Source organism: Nelumbo lutea, chromosome 1 (genome assembly GCF_056320005.1).
Source record: "Nelumbo lutea isolate HS-2025 chromosome 1, American lotus-T2T, whole genome shotgun sequence".
Taxonomy (NCBI): domain Eukaryota; kingdom Viridiplantae; phylum Streptophyta; class Magnoliopsida; order Proteales; family Nelumbonaceae; genus Nelumbo; species Nelumbo lutea.
Window position 1 is genome coordinate 210727427 of NC_142684.1, and position 22027 is coordinate 210749453.

Consider the following 22027-nt stretch of genomic DNA (forward strand, 5'->3'; position numbering starts at 1 on the left):
AGGGTCCATTTTGGGCTTTAGCGTTGAATGAGCCGCTTCTCAGAAGCTACCGAAAATGGTTTCATTGTAAAGTCGATTTCCTAATTCATATATATATATATATATATTCTTGGATATTTGGTTTTTTCACAAATATTTTCAAGACTTTCAATGTAGGGCCTACCTTGTTGCAAGAAAGCTAAGAGTGATCATCAGAAACCGAAAATCGAAATTAGTTAATTGAACTGGTTGGTTTGATATTTTTGAAAACCGAAGATGCTGGTTTTGTTTCAGTTAATTAATAAAAAAAACTGATGATTAACCAAACTGACTGATATTTATATATTTATTTATGTTATATGTATATTATATATATTTATATATATAATATTATAAATGAATATATATGCATTAATTATTATTTATAATATAATATTTTTTTATGTATTTCTAGTATTTTTATTACACATTTATATATTTATTTATATAAATATAAAAAACTGAAAACCTGACAAACTGAACTGATGGTTAACCAAACCAATCAACCGGTTAATTGATTGGCTTCAGTTCGGTTGTGATCATTGGTTTTCAAAAAACCAATAGTACCGGATCGGTTTGGAAAAATGAAAGCCCTCCCAAATGGACACTTAATGAAAGTTACGACTTCAAAATGGAGACCGCTATTAATTTCAGATGGGCCTTTAATGTAATTTATTTATAATTATATCTTTTAACAAAGGTTAAATTGCTTAAACCTCCCCTGAAGTTTAACAATTACAAACACCTCCCCTAAACTTCCTGACATAGTTGCAAGTAGACCTCCCTTTGTTATATAGAATTATCTAAAAAGAGGCATAAAAATATCCAAAATACCCATATAGTTATTTTTAATTAACCAAGATGTTTATTTTCCAAATTTTCTCCTCCTATAAATCACAAGCCCAAGCCCTTCCAATCACTTTGTGAAATTCAATTATTTGCTAACTCTTCATATCAGTCAATCAATCAAATGCGAAGCTACAAGTTTAAATATATTGGAGATGATTGTAATTACCAAAACTTCAGGGGAAGGTTTTACTGTTTTAGCAATTTACCCAGAATGATGTCAACTAATTTCTTTTTTCCACCCCTAAGCCCATTTCCTTACTTTTAAAGTACAACCTAAAGCTATGTTTGATAAAAGTTTCTATTGCCAATTATTAGGTTGAATTTTAGTTTTTCATATGTCCAAAACTCAACTAACGTATCTTTGTCATACACTGCCTCCACCGGTCTTAAGCGTTGATAAAGGAAGAGAATTGTATGACATAAAACTATAACAAACTTTCATGATCGTAGAATTTTAATGCTCATGCCGCACTAAGGCTTGGATATGAGTTTAGGGGTGTCAATTAGACTGGATTTGGTCCAATCCAATTCAGTCCAATCTGAGTCAATTATAAATGGATCAGGTCCAATTCAATTCAATGAATGTTTTGGACTAATTTGAACTGGTCCAATTTAATGTTTGGATCATTCAATTTATTGAAATTCATTTTGATTTAGATTGGTTTTAACCCAAATCGAATTTATTGATACATATTCTTATCTTATATTAATGGACCAGATATTGGCTGAATCCAACCCAATCCAATATAAATTTGTTACGGACGGACTGGGGCCAATCCAATCTAATAAATATTTTGGACTGGATCCAATATGTCTTATTGGTCCGTCCAATCCATCCAAATTGATTTTGGACCGGTCGAAATCCAGTCCAAAACCGGTCCATTGACACCTTTAGATACGACCAGAAAAATTGGATGCTTGCATGTAATTAATTGGGATGATATGATAGAGTGAATAGAGAAATCGATCGTCAAATTACAATTACAAACGCCAAAAGACATAAAAACACAAACAACAAACCACCACACGTACCCTATGGCTTCTTCTGAGCAAGGAAGGTTTATTAATTAGGTAGGAGTAGGAATAGTGAGGACTGAGGACGTCACACCATTCAAACATGAACTTGCGACCTAAAACAAAACATCAAACAAGTAAATCCTACGGCTTCTGCATGTTCTGAGTTCCGACCACGGTAAGTGAGGCATTGCTTGACCAACTCACCTACTATCTAGGTAGAAGTTGATATGACCAATAACATCAAATCCAGGAGTACATGAAAGGTAGACGAAGCAGATCGATAGAGCCGATGAGAGCAGCTCTGATTGCATAAGTTGTAGGTTTCATTTATTTATTTTTACTTGTTTGCCCAAGATTCAAAGCAGCTGATGGCTATAACCTATAAATTACCCAGAGGGCAGATGATAGAATATTTCCAGTTATTTTAACTGCAGAGGGATCGATCAGGGATTTGATAAATAATCTGCAGATATGTACAATGCAAGCCGTCGATACAAATGAGAGGAGCCGCGTCGAGACAATGATTCAATGAAGGCTGCAGTTAACTAAGTTGATTGTTGCAACCATGTCCGTGAGGAGAGAGACAACAATGAAGGCAGTGGCTGCGTCCTCAGTCCACTTCGTTCTCAGCTTTCTCCACTAGCTTCTGGTGTGGTTTAGTATCAATTAACAGCTCTTCTGGCTCTGGCCTCTGCTGGGTGTTTCGTCCTTGTTCCATCAAAATTAAAACTTCCGAAGGTTCCCAATTAACTTGCTCCATTAACTCGTTTGTCTCAAGAAAGAAATGAAAAATTGGATACTAAAATAAATTCCCGTACCAAAACCAAAAGTTCAAGTGATGGATTCATTCAGAATACTCGGCAACTTGTGTATTCTAACTGTGAACACTGAACAACCAGAAATGAAAAATTTGTAACCATTAATTAAACTTGTTTCATTATCCTTCAAATAAGCAATAAGCTTGTTTCTTAGGGCTGTAACCTAGGTGGGCCCGACCTGAACCCAATGATGGGTATGGATCAATCGGGCCTAGGTCTGGAACCTCTTTCTGGCTTAACTGGGCTGAATTGGGTTCAGACCTAACCCACCCAGAGGGAGGGATGCCAACTGACCACCCAGATATTCTACAGATACGTAGGTATACGTTCAATAGTGTTCTGCTGTTAAGTCTTTGTCTGCGCTTTGTGACAAGCTCACTCTGTTTTGCTTAAGTGGGCATGCATTATTGGAGATATAATACTTTCTCTGGATCAATCGATCAGAATTCTACTTTACAAATAGAGCTTATTATATTGTGTTATCTGCTTGCCTTATCATGTTAGAATTAACCTGGAATTTATTTGATGCTCAGGCTTAGTTTAGAAGGAATACAAATACAAATATATAGAGTAGAGTGCAAAACCTTATATTTTGTATCTATTTGCATTTGCATTGTATATATTTGTATTCGTACTCTTACCTAACAGAGCCTCATATGTAATTATACTGCTGAAATCTATGATTCAGTATATATAAATACAAAGGCATATCGTTCTCTCCAGTCACTGAGAGTGATTGACATTCATCCATTTGTTTTACCATCAACTTGTAACCAATAAAATCTTTATTTACAAAATATTCTGAAACTAAGGCATGATTTGTTTGTAATACAATTTCATTTGCATTGGTGCAAAAATAGTATGAGAGTGCAAATGATTTGAGTGCAAATTCTGATTTGTTTTTAACTTTTACCTCATTTTGTCTGTTTGCCAAGTAAACCAGTAAAATAAAACCTGAAATGAAGTAAAGTGAAATCAGGAACAAGAGTGGACATCAGAATTTGCATTCTTCTTATTTGTACTCTGATGCATCTGTACTAATGTAAATGAAATTGCATTGCAAACAAATATAACCTTGCGAGCAATCAAAGAAGTTTAATTTCTTTATTTGGGGAAGAGATAAGCAACTAAGACCCTGAAGCCAAATAAATAGCATCCTAGAGATCAGAATGTATCAATGAAGAGAGAAGGTAAACCAACTAGCTAGATTAGACATATAAGTGGATGAGAGGCATCATATTTTTTTAATCTATAATTAATTCACATTATTTGTTCCATTTCTTTTTCTTTTCTATTCAGGCTTCTTTTTGTCTCTTCTTATCCGTCTCAAGGTCCCATTGTTAGGCTTTATTTAGTGGTTATATTCTAATTATTCAAACTTGACAGTGGCAAGGCTCGATATTATAATTAACATTGTATTGGGGTTCAACCTGGTTTTGAGGTCCTTTAAGTAGATTTCCTATAACCCTCAAATGTAGGTCGTCTATATTTGGAAAATTTCGAAGCAGAGCCAGAGAGAGAGACCTTTTATCTTGAATAAATCAATTAAATATATAAATGATACATGAAAATTACTAGTTTACTTTAATAAGATTGTCCAAAGATGATACATCATAGACCCCATTGTCAACAAGTACGCCCATTTCTCCCAAAACTAATTATTGATTTTCCTTCTTTGTCATTATATAAACCAAATGACAAATGAAATTATATCACATTCTTCACACGACAAAAGTTCTTAGTATAAACCAATCTTAGGGTTTAGCATTTTCTTCTTCATAAAGTTTTCATTTTTATCTCATCATTTATATAATATTCTCACTTGGTCCATCAGACTTGGCTGGCTTAGTCTGATCAGTTTTAGCACTAGACGGTGTTGGTGTGCCTCTAGCTATAACAGGGGGAAAGGGGAGAATTTTTTTTTAATTTTTTTTATAGTTTTTTTTAAGCTCGAAATTATTCATTGATGATACTCAGAAAAGTCTGGTAGGCTACACAACTTACATTAGAAATCAAAATTTGCATTTGAAATGTAAATGCCAAACATTTCTAACTAAAGCGGCAAAAGCCAACCCTGATATCAATACATGTAGTGTTTTATTTTATTTTTATGTTGAATAGATTTGACATGTAGTTTATTCGAGTGCTGGTTCTTTATCCTGTTCAACTGAACTGCTTGGAAGATGGTTCCACCCGGTTTTCTGTGAAGCCTGCTGGGTCAGGGCTTAAGCGACCTTCTGGGTGGTTTGCTTTCACTTTGACGGTTTAACCACCACACTGTCCAGTAATCATTTTTTAGGCGTTTGTAGGGGTGCTCATGGTTCGGTTAATTGAACCATGGGGTTTTTTTTGGACTGAACCAGTACTACTGGTTTTTGTAAAATTGGTAACTGAAACTGAACTGAAACTAGTCAGTCAATCGGTTGATCAGTTCAGTTAATCATCGGTTTTATAATTTTTATAATATATAATATACATAAATATATATAAAATATATAAAAATATACATATACCAGTTGGTTTGGTTAACTGTCGGTTTTCTATATTGGTTAATCGAAACCAAACCGGTACCTTTGGTTTTTTAAAAACACCGAATCGATCGGTTCGATTAACCGATTTTTCAGTTCAGTTTCGGTCGGTTTTTTGGTTTTTTTTGCTCACCCCTAGGCGTTCGAGTGTTTCTAATTCTTTAAGGCTATGTTTGGTTTGAAGGAAAAGGTAGGAAAAGGAAGGGAAAGAAAGTAAAACCAATACAAGGGTTGTTAAGGTTTTCTTATGTTTCCCTTCCTTTCCCTACATTTTCCTTCAAACCAAACATAGCCTAAAGGATTCGACTATCATACCCTGAAAAACTTACAGTCAATCAACCGGTATCATAAAAAAATGATCAATCAGAGGTAATTATCAAAATTCACAGGGTGCTTTGATAGGACAAAGTTCTTCTGATATAATTTCTTTCTGGTTTCATAGAGATTTTCCTTCTTTAAAAATCGTTACTGCATTAAACACTTGTACTCCTATGGGATGGATAAACTTTTGAAAGGCCATAACGATCGAGGAGAGAGTTGTTGATGAGAGAGAGAATCTGGATTCTCCCTTGGGGAATTGGGGCCTTGGGTCCCTATTTGGACAGGGCCCTCTATTTATATTATTTTCTCTTAATAATATATATATATATATATATATTCTAATTAAGTCACCAATGTAAATGGCCTGGTCCGATTTGGTTCGGGTTCGTACTGGGCCAACCGGGCTTATGGTCTTAGACCCCCAAAACATTATCTGTGGTGCTACAACATTAATGCCATTAAAATATCACTTGCAACTTAATTTGGTTGTGAAGAAGATTTCCATTGCTGGAAGCTACCACTACACATAGTGAACTATATAGCTTCAGAAAACTCCACCAATCCAATTGAATCAAATATCCAAAACATGGCTTCATTATACATAGTCGTAGAATTTCTTTTGTTGGCCTATCATCACTATCTGCTGGGACGAAGATCAACTGCTATATATGTACAAAGTCAATCTGCATTGCCTGCAATTAATGTGCAAGAGAGGTCCAAAAGTCCTTTCTGATAACCCTAAGTGACTGTTCTTTCTAAATGTTACAGGGGGAGATGATAATGTATTACTTAATTATTTTATTTTGTAGCATATATGGTCATGGAATATGGGTTGGAACTTGGAAATCCAGCAGGAATGAAATAGGTGCTAAAGTTGATCTAGAGAAATTTAGGTGCATTTGATAACTGCTGAAATAGGTGCTAATTAAAGTTGAATTTGAAAAAGATCCCAAACTTGAAAACATATTAAATCCATCTTTATTATTGGTAATTTGATACATATGGTAAAATATTTAGGCTGTGTTTGGTTGCAGTGCTGATTTATTTGCACTGATGCTAAAACTAGGGTAGAGCAAATGATTTGTGTGCAAAATTTTGATTTATTTTTGTTTCAAATTTTGCCTTACTTTGTTTGGTTTGAAATACAAATGAAGTAAAATATAACCCAAAGCAGAATAAAGTAAAATCTAAAACAAAATTAAACCAAAATTTACATTTTTTTTTTCATTTGCACTCCCATACAGTTGTACTAGTAGAAATAAAATTGAATTGCAGCCAAACACAGCATTAGGGGTAAAATACTCATCCCACTGCCCATATATCATCATTCAGCAAACAAATAAGTAGGTGGCAAGTTACTGAAATGCTGAATATGACATTTTTAAATTTAGAAAATTTTCCACATTCTACATTCAGCACCCATTTCTTTTTCTTTCTTTTTTTTGGGGTGAAGTTTAGCACCTATTTTATCAATTATAAAAACACCAACTCAGACATAAGAAGCAAGATGGGTAAGATGAAAGCTCTTTATCCAAGGTGAAACATAGGGGAGAGAAGAAAGATCACCAAAGAAGTAATCCATTCCTAGCTTCTATTTATCTTGAGTCAGAAAAGAATGGGAAAGAAGAATAAAAGTAAAATAACGAAGTTCCATGAAAAGATAAAAAGACTGGAAGAACAACTAATAATTGTTGCAATTTTCATATGGTTGTATAACTGCTAAAGGGTGGCAATGGATTGTCTCATGCTAGGTTGCTTGGGCTCAAGGAAACACCTTTCCAAACCTGACTTAGGCTGCATTTGACATTCCTTATTTTACAATGACTTATCTCCTTTTTGCAGTTAAAATGCTTCTATGAATACTGAATTTTTAACTGCAAAAAGGAGATAAGTGCTTAAAATAAGGAATTTCAAATGGAGCCTTACTTATTAATAAACACACAAGTGCAAGACATTCCTTTTCTCGGTTGCACTCCTGACTTTCCACTTGGTGATGTAGCACTGTATCCAGCTTTGCTAAAAGATCATCGGTATTATCTCAAGGAATAAATGAGTCTATTTCTTAAAGTGTGCATTTGTGGCTGTAAAATTTCAGGCCAAAGTATCAAACTAACAGTCTTTAGGGAGAGGATGCATGGCGACTCTGTGGCACTCCGTCCTTGTTAATTAAACCCAAACCCAGTAATTGACAAAGCGACCCACACCTTGCTGGGGCTAGTCACAGCTGCAGAACAATAGACCAACCAGCCAACCATAACCACTTAATTTTAGGGTTTAAGGTTTGAAGTGACAATACTTGAATAGTTCAATCCAAGTATTGACCCCTTTATTTGGAAGTTTGCATCATATCAGTGTATACGTTAAACTTTTGCCTGGAGTGATCTCTCTTAGTCTTATTCAGAAAAAAAAGGCCTTAAAACTCATCTAGCTAACAATTTTGTATAAAAGAAAAACTCTTGATTCCCAAGAGATGATACATTCAAGATTCCTTCTGAAATAACTAAATACCTGTAAAGGTGAGTATGTGTAAGTTCTCAACAACCATACCATCACCTGTTCTCTGTAGCGGCATCCAATTCTCAGTATGACGACTAAGTTTTGCTTACATCGCAGGAAATGTGAATAATGAGTTCCATTGGGCCATCCTCAAAGCTAGAAAATAAGGCTCAGTCTGGAAGGAGTACAAATACAAATATGTAGAGTGCAAAACCTTATATTTTATGTATTTGTACTGTAAATATTTGTATCTGTACTCCTTCCAAACTGAGCCTTGTGCCATAAATCCAGAAAACATGAAAAAAGTTGAAAACACAGAACAACAAGATTTAACTTGATTTCACAGATTCTCAACTCGAAAAGACAACCCGGATCATAAACATGCTTGTCACTGAATAATCAGGTTTTTATATACATTCCTAAGTCCTATATAATTCAAATACCGAGACAATGTATAATCAAATTTCACCTCGCTAAGGATTTGATGGAACCTATAATTGATCTATTATCTTAGTAAGAAGTAGAAGTTGCACAGACATGCATATATACATTAGAACTATTAAATGGGTTATAAATTAAGGAGGAAAAAGAGAAAAGGTAAAATAAATTGAGGGAAGCCTTTAATTTAAAAGAGTATGAGTCTTGGCACCTTACATCCATGAAAATGTTTATGTATGAGTTTGTGATTGCTCGTACATTAATTAATTGTGTATATACAAGCAGAGGAGCACAAAAAGAGAGAGCATTTGATCATTGTCTGCATTTTTGAATTATCTATTGCTCATGACCAAATAAAACAGTATCCACCGTAAATTTAATAAATATTAGATGAAACTGTTGATACCTTGAGTGTTGATTCAACTAAAATACTTATATTCACCATTTCCATTTAATGGGGGTATAATAAGCATGGAGGACCTTTATTTTCTGACCACCAGCATGGAGAGCAAACCCACTTTATTCTCTTCGTGTCTCTCAGTCTTCTTTCCTTTCCAATATAATAAGAAAAAGCATGTTTTAATTTTCTTTCATAGGATAGAATACATTATTGTTAATTGAATCATAAGCTCCCCAAAATTTCATAGAAGGGTTATAGCTATCAAAATATCGGATTCGACTTGGCTGACATTTCCCATACAGAAAATTCTAGGAAGAAGAACGACTAGATGGATCATTTGGTGACCATATTTCTGTAATCAATCTCAGTTTGCTTACTGAAGCTAGAGATAAGGCAAAAAGAGAATAATGGAAGGAACCATTCTCTTAACTCCAATTTTCCTACAATTGTTATTGGCATGGTTAAAAAGTACTGTGATCTATGGAGGAAAACTTAACAGTTCCTCAAGATGGTTTCAATTCTAGAACTCCCTGTGACTCAGTAGTTCAGGCTACCTCAAGATATTTTTGTGTAGGTTTGTGGGTCCTGTAAAATGGCCTGGGCGATTATGAAAGGGATTCTGGAATTCAGTATAGTTGTATTAATCATCCATTAGGGAAAACAAAATCATAAAAAATTAGTCTGTGTTTCTGTATTGCAGTACTGGCTAGCACCTAACTGACAAATAAGCATATAGACTGAGCTTCTAATCTAGAGAAGATTATCATGAGAAGTCAGATGCTTCAAATAATTGTAGAAAAGAAACAATGAATTAAATAAAGCATGAAATAAATTTCATATCATTCTTCAAAAGAAATCAATTGTTACAAGAAGATCAGAAGCACAGAGAAATTAAAAGACACTCAGAGGAGTTCTAAAGTAGTAGAGGATTGGTTATGAAACCGGAGAGGAGGGTCTAGATTTTATTATTAATCAGCCATCCCGCCGATGCATCAGCATGTCATCAGCATGTCATCCGCAAGCCAAAGGGTGCAATAATTAATGTAATGTTTACAGCAATGTATCCTTTTCTCTGCTAAATTCCATTGGAAAGTGAACCTCTCTTCACTAAAATTTATTCTCAATGGCAATGCTATGATTCTCTCAGAGGTGGAACCAAATTCCAAAACAATGTTTGTGACAATAACAAAGATGAACGGGGTGATGTAAGTGCCACATGCACTGCTCTTGTTATCACTTGATATATTTGGAGAAAAGGTATAAACCCTAAGAACAACAAAGCACCCAGATCTTTACAACTAAGCTCCAATAGGGGAAAGATAGACTTTGTGTTTTATATTTTTTATTGTTGTACCTGCAAATTAATATGGTGGCATAAAACTAAACAGAAAACAAGGAGATTGACGAAGTAAAAGACGGAATTAACAATGTTTCAGGGTAGAACCATTGTGAACCAAGCCAAGCCACATGAGAGAGAGAGAGAGAGAGAGAGAGAGAGAGAGAGAGAGAGAGAGAGAGAGAGGAGAATCAGCAACACAATGCTTCAGGTTAGAACTTGTATACACAGACAGGTTCCAAATAGAATTACATCCTCAGCAGGAAGAACCCATTTGGGATAGTCTCTTCCAAGCCCATGTTGTTGAGAAAAGAAAAACCCATGAGGCCATGATTTCAACCTCCTAAGTTGCTCCGGTCAAGGACACAACTCTAAAAATATAAAATCTGCAACCCTAATAGAAGCAAAAGCTATTACGGCTAGCTATGTAATATTATAATATTACTGAGTATACAAATAATTCTTCTACTACTTTAGTTTGCCAACTTAACTAAGCTAATTTGTTGCGAGTTTATTGATTTGCTTCCATCTCAAAAGTTTTACTGAAAAATGCCAAACAAACAAAGAAAAATATGTAAAAAGAAGAGAGGAAGAAATCGAGTTAAGTAGTTCTTTAATTTTTTTTTTGTTAGAAAAATTTATTGCTTATAGTCTTTACTTTCTTTCATATCTTTTGTAGTAAACAAAAAAGGCAAGTACAGGAAACTGAAACATAAGATCCTATATATGCAAGAAAAAAATTTGGAATATTTATGTATATATTAATAATTCTAAAACAGAAGTTAGTTTATGGTTTCAACTTTCAATGGTAACTGCCACTGGTTAGTAAGTAGTATTAGTACTATACTATTAATAGTTTTGTCTTGAGTAATGGTAATAGTGCAAGTTGCTAAGTCCAAATCCTCAAACCCGTTACTTATGAAGAAGAGAGTTCCATGAAGAAGAAGAACAACAACAAGGAGGACTTACAGAAGCCAAAGAGAAGACAAAAAACAAAACCAAAACAACAAGAGAAAGGAAAGGAAAAAACAAAAGAAAAAGAGGAGAGAAGAAAAAAGAAAAAAAAAAAAGAACTAATTATACATGGTGATGGATCCATGAATTCGCTGACCTCTGTGGTCCAAAGACAGACTTAATCTCTTCGATGCAATCGGTCTCGGCCGAGCTGGATTTCACTTCACAGCGTGGAGATTAAAGATTTTTCCGATTGAGAAGCCACCTATCATCTGTTTGTTAGTAAGGAGGGCGGCCACCTGGGTTACCGGCCCAGCCGTCAACGGGTAACTGACAATTTCCCATGTTAAGCGGCAAATTGAAGAATGGAAGACCAGATGATGGGTCGGGAAATGGGTTGTTGACGCCACCAGCGCCACCGGCTCCAGCGGAAGCACCACCACCACCGGAAGACTGAGAAACTGGGGGTTGTATCTGAAGCGGTTCCTCTTCATCTAAAGGAAGCCGTTCGTACGCAACATTCGTGAACGAGGCGGCTATCACGATAACCGGTCCGGCTGCGATCAAAGCACCAACGACGCTCCCACCGACGACTTGACCTTGCCCTCCCGCCAAAAATATCGTCAAACTCGTAGCACCGGGTGGCGCCGGAGGTGGCAAGAAGGAACCTGATAGCGATAATATCTCGAAACGCCCGTGCAACGTGACGATCGCACCGGCAGCTGCTGGCTGACGCAAGCTGACGTTAGTCACTGTGCCGCTTCCACTCAAGATGCAGATCCCACGTTGACGCCGACGAGCATACGTTGCCACACAGTCGAAGACATCACAGCCATTTCCCACCTCCAGTATATGGGCCCGTAACGTGTTGGCGCTCTCCCTTGTAATAATTACAGGTGGTTTCGGCCTGTTCTTGGATCCAGGTGGTCGGCCTCTAGGTCGGCGAGCAACGATGTCTCCGGGGCCGGCGTTAGCAGCAACAAGCTCAAGTCCTTGGTGATTACTATCGTCACGCTCGCCGGAAAACTGACCCCTATTGTTGTCATCTTCAGATTCCGGTTGCCTCTGGAGGTGCAATTCCGGCTGGTGGAGTCGATGAATATAGCGAGATGCAGTGCCTAAATCCAAACCCGCCATGCCCACATCAAAAGAAAAACAGGAACACAAGAAAAACAAATAAAAAAAACAACTTAAAAAAAGGAAAAAAACTGATTTGATTTGATTTTTTTTTGTAGGTATTAATTAAACAAAAGAAAAAGAGAACCCCGGAACTCGAACCCTAGACAGAATAGAAAACAACCACGAGGATCGAGTGCAGAGAAAGGGAAGAGGAGCGGGAAGGATGAAGTAGAGATAAAGAAGCAAACGCAGCCATTCTCAGCCTTCAAAAGCTTAAATATGAAAACATTTTTATAATTTTGAAACAGAGAGAGAGAGAGAGATTGTGATATCATATGAAATGAATATAAATGGGGTTTTAAATATAAACCCTTGGATGGTTGGGTTAGATGTACTTGTTATTATGTGAGATGAGAGAGAGAGAGAGAGAGAGAGAGGGTTTGGGTTAAGCTAACCATGGTTAAAGGAAGTTGACCATTCTGAGTTAAAGCTCAAACGTGAGAGTGAGCAAATTTTACAAATTTACAACTGGTGGTGCGGCGGATGGGCCCCCTCCCTTGTCTACTTCATCTTTCTCATGTCTGAACGGCTCTTCTCTTCTCAGTTTATTTGGCTTTCAGTTTCAGCCGCTTTCTTTACTTGATTATTAGCTCTGCTTCTGCTTAATTGCATTTCTTTATGGGGTTGGTTTGTTTGGCTGCAGGTATTAATTCTTCATATGTTTTCTTCTTGATTGGCATTTAAATCATTTTATTTTCACCAAATTGTGTTAAGTCAAACCTTAGAAAATGATCCTTTGGAAGAAAATTATTAATCTATCCATCTGGACCCTGGTGTACATATTGCTCATTCTCTCTCAAATAAACCCATACTCTTCACTCACATAAATCCAGTTCCTTCAGTTCCCTAGAACCTAAATGATTAGTCCCCTTATTCATGAGTTTCAAATCCGTCAAGAATGCAGAATTGAATTAATTGAGAGCTGAATAGTGAACACCCATCAGGGAAAATCAGTCCAAACATTTCATTTTTTGATAAACCAGGATTTCTGGTGCAAAAGTGTTTGCTTGCAAACATATATATATGCCCTAGCTTTTATTATTATAAATAAGTATTTTTCTCCCTTTTCATAAAAGAAGTGTCCCATACATCAAAGATGGGAACATGCCTGAATCAGCCTCTTTAATTAAAAATGAATATTCATATAAATATTCATTTTTATTTATTTATGCGTTAGATGAAACAGGAAAACACAGAACCCAAATAATTAATAAGTATTTGTTTTATTTGGGTCAAAAAGTACAATTATTTTTTCCTTGTAATTTTGTGAAGCAGCACAGGCTAATAATTAACCAGAATATTTAATCCATGGACCAGCCAAATTATGGTTCTAAATCACAAGTTTTCCAGACACATGTTCTATTTGTTGTATAATAAAATTCATTAGCCACAAAAAGACGAAAGGTGTTCTGTTCTCTCCATGTAAGCTCTGGACCCCTTTTAGTGACAAAGTTTTTTTTGTCACCTGGAGCATGGAGTGGGATATGACCTGGCAGGTTCAAACCATGCATTCACGTGAGAAGAGGTGGATTACTCCTTTGGGCTTAAATTTACTAAAAAATACAAGAAATAAACAAGATAATGTCTATTTATAACTGTGTATAATTAAATATAGGGTTTTGAAGGGTATTTACACACCTAGAGGTCATTAATTTGATAAGGGCTGAACTGGCTGAACTGAATGACTTATCACTTTGTCTTTTAACTATTAATGGATAAAATAGTTATATTATAAAATATTTAGAGTTATTTAAGCAACCCAAATTACTTAATGAGTTATTCACCAAAGGACAAGGCAATAAGTCAATCAGATCTGCTTCTTCGGACATGTCAAATGGTTCCCTAGTATATTAAACCCTAAGCATATATATATATATATATATATATATAAAAGAACAGCAGAGATGATATCACTGCAAGCATTTTTATCTTAAATTAAGAATCAAAATTTTCATTTTTGATGACAACAGATGTCTCTTACGCAACACCATGAAAACAGGATCTTCAATTTCCAACATAAAAACAAATTGTAAGAAAAAAGAAAAGAAAAGAAACTAATTTAATTACTATAAAAAAAGAAAGGGAGAGAGGGAAAGAAACAGAAGGAAACTGTTATTTTTTTTGATATCCTTTTCTTCTTTTATATCTTTCTAGGAAGTCAAGTGACAAATAAAGTAAGAACTAGGAAAGCTTTGGAGAGATTGCAACTTCACAGCCTTCATACACAAAACAAAAGCCCCCAATGTTCCTGCCTTTCCAATGAGATATCTCACCTTTCCCTCGGCCATAGCCTACCTAACCCCAAATTATTATTATTAAATATTATATTATTATAGATAATAATTTATCATTTAAATGATAAATTAATTTAATTTAAATGAGCAATTACTACTGGTCATGTAAGGCAGTAGTAAATAATAGTAATGTTGTCAAAGGAACTCCTCCCGAGGCCATCACCCATTGTTGCCATAACGGTTATCATGAAACCCTGATCACGTAATAGAGGGTGTAACTAAAGCTCGCCAAATTGATATCTTGGGTTTAATCCCTGCCGTACATCACGGTACTTGCTCTGATTTGATTGGTCGATGGGTTACTACTCCAACCTGAGGAATTTGTTTTCTTTCGTTTGGTATCTTGCTGCAGGCCCCATCCCAGGGTGGGGTCCACTGTTCACGAAACCGTAGCCCAGTGAACATGTCGAATACCTGACGCGTGGCAAGGTTAGGGGTGGGATTTAGATGGTCAATCTCTGATGGTAAAAGTAAAGCTACTGATTATTAAAAGGGAAAGAATAAAAAAGAACGTCAAATCAGAAGCTGTAGCCACGTAACTTCAAGTGAAGGGGCTCAGGCCTCAGGGGAGACCGGAAGGGGAAGGGGGTCCCGACTCCCGTGGGTGGGAGCTGGGACTGGGAGGGTCTATTGCCTACAGCCTCCACCCCTTCTCCCTTCTCCCTTGCCCCTTGCTAGTTCGTACGTCGTACTACTACTATACTATGTTTTGATAAGACCATTCCATTTCTTCTTAATTTACGATTTTGTCCCTCTCTATCTAAGCCACCATGTACGGTCCAAATTGCACATTCACGTCTAACATTATTACATCCTCCACCTGGCTACCTCCGAATCAGTCTCCAGATCCTACCTTCTATTATCGCAGCACGTTAGGTGGTGGCAGGTGTTTATCTAAAAGCCTATGTTATTGCCAAATCAGCATATTCATTCCAACGTTTCCTTCAAAGATTAAATATTTATTCACTGTTTACTTCTACTGATGTGGCAACTAATGATGTCTAATTGTTAATAAACGGTTTATCAACAAAATTATTCTGAATTTTAAAAATAAATCAAATACAAACATTTATTTAATAATATATATATTCATCATCAAAGAAACAACAGAGAGCTATACAAAAACCAAGACGATATATTTGTCATTTTATACGAAGGTAGGAAAAAAAAAGAAAGACGATCACAATCGCAGATCACGACTTTGATTGAATATCATATTTAATAATAAAAAAATAAATAAAATAGCGTGATATGCTGCTTCAATTGGTCATACATATATATATATATATACACAAGGACCAAGGAGTAAGGACCCCAAGAAGATTTTTAAGACTACAAAGTTTCTTTCTTATTCTTAGGGAGTCAACTAGAAGGGTAGATGGATTTTAGGGTTTCAATATAATATTTGCAAGTACAGATCCTTAATGTGGTCTATAAGCTGGACGGTTGTGATGAAGGTATCGGCAGATTGACCAATGATGATGATGATTGATGAGCAGAAGAAAGTGGTGATTTCATGAAGAAGAGAGATTGGGAGGAGGGCTGGGTTGAGAAATTAATCATGGGAAATGACGACAATAACCTGTAAGAGATGGCCATGGCAAAATTCTAGGGGAAGAAGTCAGTTGACAGAGAGAACAGAGTCTCTGGCATGGCAGAGTTGCAGCCTCATCCATGAGTCTGAAATTCTACCGCTTAGAGTTTAGAGAGAGAGAGAGAGTCTTTAAAGAGAACCCAACACCGAGAAAGATGGATCGGGACGATCTACCTAATTCTGAGACAGGAGGAAATGCTATCGCTGGTGCCTGGTTGTGACTGTGAGCCAGGAGGGCCGTTCCGAATCCGAAATCCTCTTTCTTATTTCTGGTTCTGAACTTCTGATCTGACTCCAGATCCGTTCAGAGAGGATATTAGGGTTAGCCAGTTGGTCCATCTCTCTTTGTCTAATGGCTTCTGATGTCATGAGAGAGAGAGATGGGAGGAAGAGAGGGAGGGGGGGGATCACGTGTGGTCTCCAAGTCAAAATGGGGTGCACCGTAGAGCTGTCGGCCACGAGGCAGCAGTCGCTTTCATCGGGAATTGGTCAAACCTGCTTGCCCGGAAAACCCGGGCCAATGGGCCAGTTCCATTCGGGCAGCTGGTAAGGTCAGGCGTCCTTTGCTTGGGGCAGAGATAAAGCCTTACCTTGTCCCAGCCCTAGGAAAAGCCCCCGAATTTTAGGGCACCCCTCCCCAACAACTCCCACTGCCCCCACTACGCTACTTCCCACACGCCTCCATCTCTTCTTCTCCCATCAGCCCATCACCACTGCCCCCCATTGGCCCGTTGGCCCCACCTCTCTCTCTCTCTCTAATCTTCCAGTCTCTGTCACAATTCAACATAAGTCAGAAAACTAAACATAGCCCAACGAGGCCACACGCAGCGCATCATCAGTCATCACAGATCAAACCATAGTGGCAAGAATAGGTAGCAGACCACTTTGCGTTTGCTAATGTATCTGATCCGATTCGTCCTTAGAAAGACCTACCAACTCCACATCCCCCACATATCAACATCACAAGTCCCCATCACCTCTCTCTCTCTCTCTCAAATTTATACCGAAGGGTCCGGACTAGGTGAGAATGGATGTGATTCTGAAGGGTTGGTTGTGGTACAATAGAGACACACTCTAGGTCCAGGTTATTTCTTGTTTTTTGTTACATTCTCTTTAGGTTGTACTGTTGTAGAGGATTAAGGGCATTTTCTTTTTGAGAGCTGCATGGAGCATGGTCTTGCTCAGTTGCTCTTCAGTCTTTCAATGCGTTTTTAGCTTTATTCTCACAAAACAAGTTTCCTTCAATTAAACTACACCATGTTAGTTGATTACCTTGTACAATCAACAATGGTCTTATGTTTGTTTTTTGTTCTCAATGAGGATATAATACATCATAGCTTTGCCAAAATATGGTTCTCTTTCTCTCTCTGTCTTTCTTTCTTTTATTTTATACTTGGTTCTATTATCTCCTTGAATCATTGACATATAGGTTATGGCTGAGAATTATTTTTTAAACTCGGATGCCATCAAAAGTTTATTAAAAACAATGATTAAAAGATACATGATGGTGTTCCTTGTAAATAGAATGGGTTAAGTTGTTAATACTTAATACTATATGGTTTCGATCAACACATTGATAAACGGAATTTTTCATTTTATTAAATGTTGATTACGATCTTAAGCATTGGGGTTATGAAATGTGACTTCATATGTTGGAAACTTAAATTAGTTCTCTTCCTCTAATTTTGACTGTTTTGAATGATTCAAAGGAGTTAACTTATTGATCCTTGCGTTCTTTACAGGTAAGAGCTCCTATGGAGCCTAAGGACTTGTGCTAATCCGTCATCTTACTTCATAAAAATTAACAAATCTTGTACATCATCTCATTGACAACAACACCATTGAACCAATGAAACCGCGTTTTTCGGATTTAAGAAAAGTAATCAACTTCCTCTAATTAGGGTTTAAGTCCGAGGGCCCATGAGCTTTTCTTCAACAACAATTTTTTTTTTCTCAACTAATCTATAGCTTTTCAAGAAAGTGGTCCCCATGTAGCCCTAGTAGGGAGATTGTAGGTCTATATGCGTATGTTTGTAAAAATTTTCTAATACCACCAATTGTCAGGTCATTTTAGTCCTTAAGCTTCACCCAATGAAACAAAACCTCTTTGGTAGCACATAAAAGTTCAATCTTTTATCCAATCAATCTAAAACATAAACTCCCTCGGTTTAAGATTTAAGGATTCATGGTTAATTAATCAAGTAACTATAAAATAACAAGATCCTTGTAATTTGACTAGAACATTTTTTTTTTAAGTTATAGTTTTATAATGAAACAAGAAGTGGCAAGAGGCAACCATTTTTCCTTAAAATACTGGAAATTATATCAATTACATCTGAGTAAAGAATTCTATGTAACAGCAGAGAGTGATTTTAAAAGTATTTGTTGGTAGTGCTGATCATGAATATAAAAACGACTACTTTCTTATACATTATATGTTGTCACTTTGATTTATCAAGGATTAATAGAAATGACTAGACCTTGGGAAGATTCTTTGATTCAATCATTTCATGATGAGATCCTCTCTAATGCTAATAAATTAGAAAACTGCAAACCAAGATTTTGCTACAACAAAGTAACCATGTTTTTTTTTTTTTTTTTAATTTTTAGTTTAGCTGCACTACTAGAATAAAATTTATTAAATAACCAGATCTCTCTTTATTAACGATTAAGAAAGAAGTTGCAAAGTAATTGGATCATTCTCTCTCTCTCTCTCTCTTACTTCTTATTTAATACACCATTTATATTCTCTAAACAGAAAGGGATATAGACCAAAATTAAGTTTTGAATGTCAAATATTAAAATATACCATGTCTGTTTCCATTATGAAAGGATTATTAGTAAGAAAATTGAAAGATGTAGATTTTCTTTTTTTAACTTAATAATTGAGTACGGGATCAATTAATTATTCTCTTTTGGTTCTATTAACAAAGTTTCAACAGAGAGGGTTAGATTTACTGACACCTAATTAAGATACAAGCGTAGGCACATAGATGGATAAATAGATAATAAATATACAAATAAGAAAATGATGATGGAGAAGACTCTACAGGACAAAATCTTAAAGAGTGATTATTAATAGTTAAAAACATTTTTACATAATACAAGTTTAATTATTAAGTGGGTGAAACAGATTGGCTTGATAGCTACCCAAAAAGGAAAAACAATGGAAAGAAAAAGAACATACATAGATTTTTTCATTGTTGAAAGGAGATCAAATTCTATCTTTTCTTTTGTAGAGGTCTGGATTATTTTGTTACATGGTGCAACAAACCAAATGCTGAATCAAACCAATTTGGACACCTTGAGAAATGAGATCAAATTGATTTGTCTCTGAATTCTAAATTACAGATACAACAGTAAAATCTGATTCCTCAAAAGTATAAAACTGAAACGTGCATTGAAAGAATCTTGCTTTATTACAACCAAGTGTTGTTACACCTTTACCATCCAGACATATTTTGTTACTGCTGCAAACAAGTAGCTAGAAAATGATCCAACATGAAATATAACTTGGCCAAGAAAACAAGCAACGAATAAATTCTGTTTCTCAGCAATCAAGATGCTGAATTAAATGAAAAAGAATGTATATATATATATATATATATATATATATATATATATATATATATATATATATATATATATATTACTATCATGAAAAGTAAATCTAAAAACTAATGCCACTTACAGCTTAAACTTATAAGAATTAGTAAACAAGACACCCTAATTATTACTAAATTATCCCAATTAAGGAGGAACACTTGAAAATTGGTACCAAAACAAGTGTAATATTAAAAGAGTTCTTGAATGCACCAAAGGGGAATTGAATATTAATTCCTTTAGATAAAAATATAGAATTCTTTGCCTTTTTTCCTCCTGTCAGATTAATATATATATATGAGAACAAATGTGACCAAAAGATTGAAACACAAAACATTTAAGAAAGAAAGGAAGAATAGATGTTGGAAAAACAATTTTAGGGTTTTCTTCATCACCCATTCACCCCTAACCCTGTTCACATTGGAATGTAACATAAATCTCCCTTCCCTATGGCATTGTTTTCTAGCTAATTAGAATTGCCAAATTGATCAGCACCCGACTGGTTTATGACAGTTTTGATATATTTGAATAGAAATTGGGGTGGAAAACCAGGAAGATTCATTAGGATTAGCAGGCTTGGCCAAGAACTTCCAAACCCTAGTAAGAATCATTTAGGGTTTTCTTCATCACCCATTCACCCCTAACCCTGTTCATCAAATATAGCATTTAGCCTAATAATCAAAGAAAGATATGCCATCTCATTTTTTCAGAAAACAAAGTAAACAACAACTTCCTTTTTATGTTCCATTTCTAACATTGCAAGCTAGCCACCAAACAAAAATCCTCAGCCTGGACAAGTTATCAATCCAGGTAGGGTTCAAAGCTGTACTATTATCTTTTCTTCTACATCTTTTCCTTAACTTTTGAGCTTTAACCAACCAAGAGGACCCTACAATTAGAAATTCTCACTCATGTGAAATCATATATTAAAATTTAATTATCCTGACAAGTTAGAGAAGCTTCTAAAAGCTTGCAATCTAAAAACAAAGCAGAGATCTATAATAGAAACTTTAACCACATTTTTGAAAAAGACTTGTACATCTTATTTGATTATAGAAAAAAAAAATTCAATACTTTTGGCTAAAAGAGATCATTACTTTCACTTCCTAACATGTTATCCATCATTCAGGTTAACTATCTTTCATCTATGTTTCCATCATTCAATCCCATCAATAGAAGGGAAGAAGAAAGATTAAAGAAATAAAATAATAAAAGGAAAAATGCATCACATAAGTTATCCTATTGATAAAAAGAAAAACATAAGGAGTTATATCATGAATCACTTAATTTATACTGTGTCTGAGGCATGCAAGTGTATTAAGGATACAAGATCCACAGCCTTGGGTTCTGCATGACAAATTTATATGATAGCTCTTGAGGTACCAAATCGGTCTTGATGAGGGAACCCAAGAGGTTAGCTAGTGTTGCCCTTGCCCTTGCCAGCACAGTCCACTCAAAAGCCAAGTAAAGCTTAGTCGGATAAGCAACTCCGCTCAATCATGTCAACTATATATGTTTCTTTTGGAGCTTCAAACTTATCAGAACCAAGTTGACAAAAGAATCCAAAGAAGCTTTTAATTGATTATACCATGGCCAACTTGAAAATTCATTTAATAATAATCAGTGATCCTATGGTTGCATCATATGAATGTGTCACGTACCTAATTATATATCAGACACCCCATTGCAGCATAGATTCGTTGGCCTATAAAAATCTCTTAATTAACCAAAAGAGAACTTAAAGAAAATTATTGATCACTACAGTGTGAGCATGAGCCAGACCCAGGTGGTCTGATAGCTATTGAAATTGTCGTTTTTTCGGTATATGGGGACCGCTCATCGGAGGCTATTTGTCTGTACAACCTATACTATTCTCTAAATCTAAATCATCATACAGTATTTAGAAGAATACTCAAACAATCCACGAATTGTATTTAATAAAGGAATTGGTGTTCTAAGTCTAATTAATTAAGACTTAGGAGAACTAGTTCCAATAAGCTGACTCAAGAACAATTAAAATTTTCCACTCCATTCTAAGTTGACTCAAGAAGATCATGGCTCATCCATTAACTGGATGAACCAACTTTAAGCAATTTTGAGATATCCAGTTCTCACGATCAACTGTTTACCTCATCAGATAATCAAAGTTATCCAGAATAACAATCTTTCAGCAAATATTTAT

The 22027-nt window shown here is 35.6% G+C and overlaps 1 protein-coding gene across 1 annotated transcript; it reads right to left on the reverse strand.

Annotated features, from left to right (window-relative positions):
• Positions 1–11111: 11111 nt before the first annotated feature.
• LOC148880787 (AT-hook motif nuclear-localized protein 23-like) lies at positions 11112–12603 on the reverse strand. Its single transcript, XM_088981706.1, has one exon. The coding sequence runs from the start codon at positions 12310–12312 to the stop codon at positions 11455–11457; it is 858 nt and encodes a 285-aa protein (XP_088837832.1). The 5' UTR covers positions 12313–12603; the 3' UTR covers positions 11112–11454.
• Positions 12604–22027: the final 9424 nt, after the last annotated feature.

Excerpts from the sequence above, each read along its gene's own strand:
- LOC148880787 (XM_088981706.1), bottom strand. The coding sequence starts at position 12,312 with ATGGCGGGTTTGGATTTAGGCACTGCATCTCGCTATATTCATCGACTC.